At 37.6% G+C, this 11,109-nt stretch overlaps 1 protein-coding gene across 1 annotated transcript in view; it reads right to left on the bottom strand.

Annotated features, from left to right (window-relative positions):
- Positions 1-3,426: 3,426 nt before the first annotated feature.
- Positions 3,427-11,109, bottom strand: part of asic4a (acid-sensing (proton-gated) ion channel family member 4a) — an 81,072-nt gene continuing 73,389 nt past the window's right edge. Inside the window, exons 4-10 of the mRNA XM_079429239.1 lie at positions 10,188-10,341; positions 9,191-9,244; positions 7,118-7,271; positions 6,924-7,015; positions 6,254-6,333; positions 5,894-6,013; positions 3,427-4,962 (exon numbers count right to left, since the gene is read on the bottom strand). Of these exons, the coding sequence (XP_079285365.1) occupies positions 4,858-4,962; positions 5,894-6,013; positions 6,254-6,333; positions 6,924-7,015; positions 7,118-7,271; positions 9,191-9,244; positions 10,188-10,341 (759 nt within the window). The 3' untranslated portion in view covers positions 3,427-4,857. The remainder of the gene's footprint in view (positions 4,963-5,893; positions 6,014-6,253; positions 6,334-6,923; positions 7,016-7,117; positions 7,272-9,190; positions 9,245-10,187; positions 10,342-11,109) is intronic.

The raw sequence follows: 11,109 nt of genomic DNA, 5'->3' as shown, positions 1-11,109 counted from the left end.
GATATAAATTATATAAATATGTACATGTAAATATTTTCAAAATGTATGCTGTATGTGTGTGTATTTATATATACATAATACATATACACAATACACACACGTATATTATGTAAACAAAAACTTTTATTTTAGATGCGATTAATCGTTTGACGGCACTAATATAAACGTAAAATGAAATAATTTACTGTAAAACTTCAGTACCAATTCTCACTATTGAGTTGCTTATTAGTATGTCTATTATTAACATATTGGCTGTTTATTAGTGCTTATAAAGCACATATTCTACATCCCTAATCCTACCCAACACCTAAAGTTAACAACTACCTTACTAACTATTAATAAGCAGCACATTAGGAGTCTGAGGCACAATTCTTAGTTAATGGTTTGTTAATAGGGAGAATTGAACCTTAAATAAAGTATAACCTATGACTTAATTTCTTCTGTGGAACATAAAAGACTGTCTGTTGTTCATAAAACAGAAGTCAATGGACATCAGAACTGTTTGGTTACCAGCGTTCTACAAAATATATTTTTGTGTTTTACAGGAAATTATGTCATACAGGTTTAGAGCGAAATGAGGGCGAGTAAATGATGACAGCTTTTCATTTTTTCCTGAACTATCCCTTCAACAAGTATTTAAAACTGCTTCATTTTGGACTTTGTAGGTGAAATCTATGATATTAACTCCATTGTGGGAACTTTTGATCAATATTTCATTACATTTTGTATTATACTCTATCTTTTAGATTCAACTTGTTTTGTTTTTAATACTTTTGCGGCTTGTCTTTATCATTTTGACCCATTTAATTTTGATTTATGCCCCACTAATGGTTAGGTTTAAGGTGGACATTCATGTTTTGTTTTGTTTTTTAATCACAATGGAGGAAATTAATGAATGATGCATTTATATAGCGCTTTATTGTGTATTGCCGTACACCCAAAGCACTTGACAATCATGTGGGGGGGGGGGGGGGGGGGTCTCTCCTCAACCACCACCAGTGTGCAGCATCCACTTGGATATTAATATGAAATCTCCACATTGTAAAATAGTTGTGTTTTCTCATGAGACATGGTTCTAAATAAAGAAATGCATGTTAAGCTGTGAAGTTGTCTCAAGTATTATTTTAGCCTTAAGTAATTTTAACAACATTTTACCTTTTTTCTTATTTTTATAAATTAAAAGGACAAGTCAACATAATTTGATATGGTAACTGACAGCTTGCCATGGATGCTGTCAAGAGTTTAAGTTATACTGAACTCAGAACATTCCTTGAAGATTTCCAGCATCCTCAGTGGAATCATAAACCATCAGAAAGCACATGGTGTGGAGTGACCAGAACCGAAATGATTCATTTATCAAGATTTTATTTTTGGACTCCAGTATGTACCATTGTTACATTTATAAAATGTACAGAAACCAGAAACCACGGCCATAACAGCAGACCTTTGTATAAACTGTATTATGTGTTGTCTGTAGTCTGGTATACAGTCCATTATGTTCTGGAGCGTAATGGGTAATTAGCCTGATTAGTCTTGATGCCTTTAATCGTGTGGAAATCTCAACAGTCTGTTTGCGCTATATGCTGCTTCAGTGCCTCGTTTTATGGCCCCCTCTCGGAGCTAAATGGTGGTCCGGCAAAGGCGGGTGGAAAAGAACAGCAAGTCAAAGTTAAAGCACCGTAGCACAGTTTTAAAAATACACACATAGAATGCACCATTTGGACCAGAATGGAACTGACATATGAAGAGGAAATAATATCAGATGAAGGGATATTACAGTTTTCCGGATTAATTTTCCTTTTTTTCCCTACAAACTAAACTCAGTATTTAGAACAACTAATGCAGCCATCCAAACGCCAGCGCTGTACAAAAACTGAAGAATCGTAATAAAACACTGGTAATGCATTCCAAATTATAGATTTAAGAAAAAAAAGGTGTAAATATTAAGTCCATTTAAATCCAGTTACTTTCCCTGCTGAAAAAAAAAAAAAACAGTAGACATCGTCACAAAATTTGTAATGGTTTTACTGGTTATAATGGGAATTGTGTTGGTTATAATGGAAACTGTAATGGAAACTCTACTGGTAATTAGTCACCTTCTATTGGGGCCTTGTTAAAACCAATACATCCTAATGGAATATGTCCCGAAACACACTACAAAAAACAAACAAATTTTTTTTAATAGTTAAAAGTTGATGGTTTGTATTATGTTTGTAGTGGAAACCTTTAGATTTTTTTTTTTTTTGATGATTCTATTGTAGTTTTTTCAGCAGGGTCATAGAAGTTGTGTTCGAAAACTCTTTCCATCCCCAGATGAATTACTCCTCAACAGAATTTAAAAACTGGAAGAAACTCTATAACAAAATGTGGGTGATTTTTAATCCACTCACGCACCAGCGCTACATGGTGGAATTGGACATTGTCCCAAACCACAAGTTGCTACAGTTGTTCCTGCTGTGCCTTCGATATTGCTCTCTTTTCCCTTTCCGCTTCCTACTTTCTCTTCTATTTCTCTCTCATAATCTTCCACCCATTGTATTTCAAGGAAATGATGTAATTTGTAAGAAATCATGAATAGATGCAATCTATTTTGGAAAAGATAGCTGTGTTAATTGCTCGACAATGGTGCAACACTGACCTCAGTTTGGAGAAATGTTTAATTAGTAGCATTTAAATCCTCCTCCTTAAGCAGATCTGCCTTTTGGATTGCACAGAATCCCTGCCATGTGCTTTATAGAAAATACTATCCACACTAATGGCGAGGGCTATGAAAGATAGTCCTTTTGTAAAGTCCTGTGAGTAGTGCACATGAAATTGCATTTCAACATTTGGAGCAATTCCTTCTGCACAGGTAAGATAGGCCACAAATGCAGAAATATACAACTGTGCATGAGTGCATGAGGTTGACAGATAATGCCAAATCAAATCTGAGTGATTTGTTCCAGTGCAATTCCTGAACATGCACTGGTATGTCAGTTCTTCTGCTTTCACTGCTGACAGCACAGTTATTTATGACAGTAAACTGTATAATTATGCATAACCAGCTCAGTGTGCCATCAAAACTCTGACTGGGAACCTTTAAAATGCCACTGTGATACAGTTTTATGAATATTAAAAGCCCAGATCAGCCATGATTACTTTTATATGGATGGAATATATGTGGCATGTTTTTCATATGACATCCAAATATGAGATGCACTCCAGAAGATATGAAAATGCAAAATCTCTCAGAGAGGAACTAATCTATAGAGGATACACAGCTGTGTAAAAGAATCCTGTAGTTTGTGAATGTAGGTAAACAAAAGAAAATAAGTCCAGAAAATTAGTGCTAAATGGTCAAATTTAGCACAATATATATGAATAAATATGCATATATGTGTGCAATGTTATATAAGATATATAAATAATTTATTTGTATATATATATGATTTCTGCTCATTTTAATAGCACAATCTTTAAACAATGAAGTCTTACACACATCATAGTAAATTAAAACACCCATTAGGCTAATAAAACCATCAGACATTATACAAGAACTGCACCTGAAATGTCTGATTACAAAGTAATGCATTTAAAAAAAAAAAAAAGTTAGGGGTGCTACACGGTTGACTTACAGTAATTTTAGCCATATTTAAAACCACCAATTCAATACCGGCATTTACACTATTAGGACTGTAGTTAAAATGGAAAAGTTTTTCGTCTTTGAATTGTCATTGAATGTCAGTTCTTGCTGAATTTCGCACACAGAAAAGCCGGTGGTTTCTGATTGAAATGCTTTGCACATCTGGCCTTTTGTCAAAGAGACCGCTAGACATTTCACAGCTAAGAACCCTGAGAAAAAACTCGTCGACATGAAGCCATACGCTGCGGTGCATCAGATTTCTCATACTTTGCGAGTGTGCTGAGCAAACCCGGTTTATTTATCATTCTCTGTGGGACCGCTGGACTCAAAAGTGAAACTAGGAACATAAGGTCTGTTTTATTCAACACTTTTGGGAGGTCTGGGAGAGTGGATCCATCAGCTGATGGATGGATGGACGAAACCAACCTTTTCCATATGGTTACCGCGATGGCTCTGGTGGGCTTTACTGTACACATCATTTGGCTCTCCGTTGGGAAGTAGCCTCACAGAAGATTATGTTGTTACTGCTAATGACACCCATTACCACTCACACGTTACAGCTCTATAAATAACATTACAAAATTTTTGGGATTATTCAATATACTTTAAGTTAACTTAATCATAAACCATTTGAGATGAAGGAAATATTTACCAGACATATCCGGTAGAGATGGATGCGTATTACTTTCCTGAAACACAAACTACTCTACACCGTCCCCATGATTTCAGTATACCAGAGTAAAGTTATTTCTCTTACGCTCTGGAGCCTAAGGGTTGATAGCCATGATTCAAATACATCATTTACATTTGTAGATTAATCTGAATTATATTATTTCACAAGATGAGAACTCACCGAATAAAACTCTAACAGCTGACAAAATATAAAGTAAGAAAGTAATGGACAGGATCTGGAGTATACAGTGGCTCTAGATGTCATGCAGTCTATGCCTTGATATAGTCCAAGGTATTCAGTGTAGAAATCGTAGAGTTGCCACTGATGTCACTTCCTGCAATAATAGGACAGGGTGGGCGAGAAGGACAGGAGTTCAGAGAATCTCCTGTCCGATCCGTGCCTAGAAGCGAGGGTTTAGAGTTCGGCTTTGGCTGTAGCTTTAACTGGTGACAGCGAGAGAATTAGCGCTGAGATTTGAGGGTCTTTCATTGAGCCCACTTTCAGCACTGAGAGAACTCTTTCTGTAGACGTCAACAGCACTAGACCCGCCAGACGAGTCTTCCTAGCAGGCAAAGTCTTCGAACACTCGGTGGTGGTGATGGTGATTTGGGAGGATGGTGTTAGCGTAAGCTCCCTCCGAGTGGCTCCGGCTCATCTCGCCAGAATCCTGACAGGAACAAAGAATGTCAGTCGGGATTCTGCAAGGATACTTCAACTCCTTACACACTGTTAGGTTGGGAAATAAAACGTCTCTTATGACTAAGGCTGTGACTCATTGTTTAATCTGTGTTGTGATAAAGTGAAAATCCACTCGAGGCTGAGTGTTACGATGGTTTATCCCCTTTAACCATGGTAAACTCACTGTTATGCACCGCCTTGAGTGGCTTACTGCATCTATAAAACGGTGGAAACAGTATCATGATTTAGTACCATGCATTTTTAACTAATAATATCATATTATGTTTTATTCTCTTAAGATTAATCCTAAAATTACGAGTTTTGTGAGTTTTTATTATGGTACAGTGACAAAACTCTTCATTTTTTGACAGAACCTAAGGTTGTTGCAGATAGGTGTGATTTCACAGAGCTCATTCAGTGATTTCTGACAGATAGCAAAAACAATGTATGTGTGGCATTCCAAAAAACAACATTGTTCAGCATACTACAAAGGACGTTCATTAATATAGAACTGAAGGTCACAGGTCAGTATAGCCTATATCTCGGCTATTTTACTCTGGCTTCAGTAAGATTCAGATTTTAGAGCTGAAACTGGCAACTTTATAACGATTGAACAATCTTGGGTCAGGACCCACTGGCCATGTGCTGAATCGAATTAGTTTTGAGCATACTCCGTTTCTCATGAATACAGTCTGCTCTGCCAACAACTGTGTTCTTCTTCCATGAACAGAAGATCGGATTGCAATAAGAACAAGAGAGATTTGATTCAATCCTGGTCTAAGCAGACAGCCTGGCATCCCAATCATAGCTCAATATCCTGCTGCTGGTGTTATATTTCCCTCTGGGCTTTGTTCCTATTCACAGAGTTGATCTGTGCTGCATCCTAACACTAACGCTCCAGAGATTAGCATGTGGCTCACCTTAGCTTTCATTTCCTCCAGCTTTACTGTGGCGACTGTGCTGGCCTGTTGCTGCTGCTGGGTTTGCTTTTTGTCATCTCTTTGTGACCCGAGCAAACGCTCCAACTTGTGTTTGATCACCTAGGAAAGTGAGGGAGAGTCAGGGTGAAGAGGGCAGCAGGGAAAGTAGGACAAATGAGGGCTATAAACAGAGTTTAGCAGCATCAGCAATTCTGCTGCTCAGCTCAGAGGTCCGGTCTTATCGCCTCTTATGGGAAATACTGCTCACAATGTAAAAAAATAACACTGCAGGAGAAGAGCTATTGGTTAAAATGAATGGATGTGGAATTGGAAAAGGGGGGCAAAACAATGCACACTTACCTCATATACATAATCCAGAATCTCCAAGATGGTGAGAACACTGGCTCCTATAAAAAGACCCATCTGCCCGCCAATGTCCCCTGGAATAAAACACGAATAAGAACGATTTTCTTCAACATAAATTGTCATTTAAAACACATCTTCTTTCATGTGCCATATTTCTGACTGTTATTGTTAACTAAAAGTATTAAAAATGATTTTTTTGTTTGTTTGTTTGTTTTTTTTACCTGGAATAAAGCTAAAATCTTAAATGAACTTAAAAGTTGAAGTATTAAAATGACTAAAACTAAAAATGAAATACAAATAAATCAAAGCTAAATACAAATATGAAAAACAAATGAAAAATCTAAATATTAATAAATACTATAATGGTATATAAATAGTACTAGAATAATAAGATTTGTGGTGATCCCATAGCCTGTGTGGCCTGAAATGATTTGAAGTCATTTATGAGAAAGAACAAGTTCTTATTTAATAAAATTATACAAAATTACATTTAGACAAACATTTAGTTTTTTTTGGAACTCTGTGCACCACTAAACTGTTCTCAATTAAGACCAGGAACGTGCATTAAGAAATTTCATATTAATTAAATATTAATTTAAGATCAGAAATGCTTAGGTTTAGGTGCACTGAAAATTACTTTATGATAAAATGAAGAGAGACCCACCTAATAATCCGGCAACGTCATATGCTTTTTTCTGTTCTATTGTTTCATAATTTAGAGCTTCAAAGAAAATGTCCAAAACAAGGAAGTTATCTCTAAAACAAAAGGACAATAAAACATTTATGTGTAAATCATATATTTTCAGAATCAGACTCTGTTTCTAACTATTCTGAAGGTGGAAAGGTTGGTTGTCACACCTGATGTAGTCTTCAGTCTTGTCGTATTTTCTAGATAGGTAGCGAGCTGAGCCTTTGCTGGGGATTTTAACCATGGACAGCTCTTTACCATAACGCGTCAGGCTACAGGGAGTTTCACACAAGCATGTGTCACCTGAACTTGTCTGTAGCAGTGCTGCGAAGAGGACACACACGTCAGTTTAGAGCAGCAGACAGATGTGTGTGTGTGTGTGTGTGTGTGAGAGCAGGTGCTCCAGTCCACACCTGCACAGCCATTCTTCATTCATCAAACTAATGTGGAGAGATAACACCAGTGCTAAATAATCATCCATAGATGCTTGAAACACACTCAGCATGTTGTTCAGATTTAATTTGGTTTCTGAAGGGCATCCAGAAGAGAGCACACACACACACACATACACTCATGCTTATAAATTTGGCAGAGTGTACACAGAATACACACATTAATTCCCTTTTTTTAGAACACAATTTAGTAGACATGCCATGACATCACCTATTTGAATTACATTATGCAGATGTTGCAGTTTTGGGGAAGCTACTGTGAAATTTATCAAGCTTCTCATAATTTAAAGTTCAACTACCCTTTTAAAAAGTCTCTAGGCACCCTAAAAGCTATATAGAAGTTATTTAGGTGTGTCTTGATAAATAGCCTTATATATAGAAATTAAGCTGTATATCTCTATCAACATGTTTCATATGGAGTGCATATTAAGTATATACAGTATAACTACCATTCAAATGTTTGTGGTCTGAAATATGTTCCAACGTTTCTGAAACAATCTCTACGCTGACCAAAGCAGCATTTATTTCATAAACAATAAAAAGAAAGAAAATAAATATGAAATTAAAAAATATTATATATTATAATTGTAATATATATTTTTATTAAATGTATTTATTCTTGTGAAGGCGAAGCTACATTTTCAGCAGGTATTACTCTAATTTGCTGATTTGGTGTTCAAGAAACATGTATTATTATCAGTGTTGAAAACAGTTGTGTTGCTTAATATTTTTCGAAGAAACCGTGACACATTTCTTCCAGTATTTTTTGATAAATAGAAAGTATAAAAAACAGCTTTGAAACCAAAATCTTTTGTAACAGTATTTACTTTCACTTCTGATTAATTAAATGCATCCTTGATGAATAAACGTATTTCATTAAGAAAATCTTACTGATTTAAACTTAATCTGAATCTGTGTTTATTTTTGAAGTTATATATGAAACTCAATGCTTTTAGATCAAATTGTTTTATGTGTTAATAGGCTGTTGTGTTGTTATGCTTGTGATACATATCAGAAAATAAACAATTAAAGTAACCTATCATAGTAGATATTTTGGTAACACTTTAGAATAGGGAACACTTATACACTATTAACTACGACTTTTCCCTCAATAAACTCCTAATTTGCTGCTTATTAATAGTTAGTAAGGTAGTTGTTCAATTTAGGTTTTGGGTAGGATTAGGGATGTAGAATAAGGTCATGTAGAATAAGGCATTAATATGTGCTTAATTACTACTAATAAATGGCTAATATTCTAGTAATATGCATGCTAATAAGAGAGACCCTAAAATAAAGTGTTACCGATATTTGAGATTGAATATTTGAATAAATCAATCCAGTGAATGGTAGTACAGTCCATTCTTTCAAGACATATCTGGATTTAGTTCAACCACCCATTAAACGGGGTCGGGTTTCCTTTGGACTGTGGAGATAATTACATTTCTGGCTTATTAGATGAGGACTATCACAATTGTACCGATATATCTCTCATCATCAACTTTTCATAAGCCGCTCCATTTACGAGTGTCATAAAATCAGTGGAACAAGACACCTACAGCGGGCGATAACGGCGTGAGGGTATCAGAGGGTAATGCACTGCAGGGATCTCCAGCTCTGTAAGGGATGTCAAAGCGCTGATTCTCCTCCACGGACTGACTGAGTAATCCTGTGTCTCCCACCCCAGACCACGCACAGAAACATCTGTTTATCTGGGATTTAATTATTCGTGCCCACTACCTCCAGAGGTATTACACTCCAGGGCGTTAGCAAAAATGAAAAGTGCTTGCTTACCAAGTGCTTTGTCCACACATTTGATATTGCTGGGAGTACAGATATCGGCATCTCCTGAGAAACAAAATACATAATGACTGATCAATCACGGGCAAAATGATTGCTGTTATTTCACCGCCAGCCAAGGATGAAAAAGCGTGAGTGGCAGAGAAAGAGACAGCGCGCCTCTGCTTTGTTATTCATCCTAAAATGATGGAAGGCAGCGTGTGACCGAGGGAGATGGGTTCGCTTTCACCACGCCTCCCTCATGACCATCAGTCTAGGCCTAATTGCACCCAAAATGGACCGATCCAAACCCTTCCCAAAGGCACACTTATAAAGTCTTTAAAACCCAATCCGCATCGACACACAATACCGCAGGAGGTCCAACTCGCCACCCGAATCCATCAAAAGAGCGAACGGATCGAGGAAAAACATATGGCACCTAAGAGAAAATGGCCTTTGAGTTAACGCTTTTGGAACAGTCTCTCTTTTCAATTTGCATTATGGGAGATTGATTTAGGAACATTAAAGGAGAAAAGCAGAGAAGCAGAGCTTCCATTAGAGCCCGGCCACCAACAGCCACATGCTCTCTGAAAAGCCACACTGATAACAACTCAGGTGTGGTGGAGTTAATTAGAAAAGAGGTTTCTGGGGACAGAGAAAGTCCACCAGGCTATACGTCGTCGCTTTTCATAAGAGAATATATATGTATTTGCTTTTCGTTTGTCAGCTGCTTCGAGTGGAATGTAATGAATCAGTGGGTCCAGGTTCATCATTGCTGTCGGATTGCGATCGTCTGAATTTTCCCTCCAAATGCCAAATGAACTACCCCAGCTCCTCGTATTGTGTGACTAGACAGTAAGTTAATTTAGAGACTTGCATTAAGCTTTCGGCTCCACTGCCTGGAGCAAATTAGATGAGAAGAGTTTATTCATTTAGTATTTTAGCAATTAGCAGAATACATTAGCGTGCTGATTAGGTTGAGTGGGAAATGAATGCAGCGGTGTAGCGTTACCCGGCATGTGCACCATCCTGCATTTGCACACACGCTGAACCTCAAGAGTCTCGCAGCGCAGGCGGCAGGCGCTGATACTGTAGGTATCGTAACCTGGGATCATCTGCTCACTGGTGGAGCGGCAGTTCCCCCAAGGCTGGGGCAGGTAGGTCAACTACACACAGAGAGAGAAAGAGCAGTGAAGAGAACAAGGGAGATAAAGTGAGAGCGAGACAGACAGAGTGAGATTGTACGAGCGGGAGAGACAGAAATAAAGAGAGAATTAATGCATGCAAATTAAGTATGCAAATAAGCAGCGTTCTCACAATTTTAAAGAGCATAAAAACTGAAGTGACTGACAAAAGAGCACAATTTTATTTGTATGTGGCTTGATTTCCAGAAGGAATGCTTAATGAACGGCTTGCCTTTGAAATAAGAATATTGCATTCGGCGCTCATTTTTAAGCACGAGATTGATCGTGTAACCAGTCTGACAGTTTCTAAACAGATCTGAGTTTTAAGAATGCATTGCACATACACGTAACAATGTCCTCGGAAGACATTGCAGTGATGGCTGAGTAACGCGAGAACCCACGAGACCTGGTGCGTGATCTAAGATGGCGGCTCCCGTCTGCTAGATTGTAAACATCCTTCTTTCTCTCGTCTTTTCATAAATTCTTTCAACTCGATTCAAAACTGGACTATACTGTTTTACAACCTGGATTATCTCGAGGAGTATATCGACGCACACTACAACACACTCTGCTGCACCATGAATAGGGACAAACCAGATCACAACAAAAAAAGCAAAGGTAACCCCACTCCAATCTCCAAGAGACCTCGTCCCGATTCACCTTCCAGTCCAAGCAAAACACCATCCACATCACCTAAACCGCCGTGCTGCACTGAGGTAAGCGACATTCTATTCTCCATCGAAAATAAAC

The sequence above is a fragment of the Barbus barbus genome (genome assembly GCF_936440315.1).
Source record: "Barbus barbus genome assembly, chromosome: 11".
NCBI lineage: Eukaryota > Metazoa > Chordata > Actinopteri > Cypriniformes > Cyprinidae > Barbus > Barbus barbus.
This window is presented reverse-complemented; position numbering and strand designations above follow the sequence as displayed.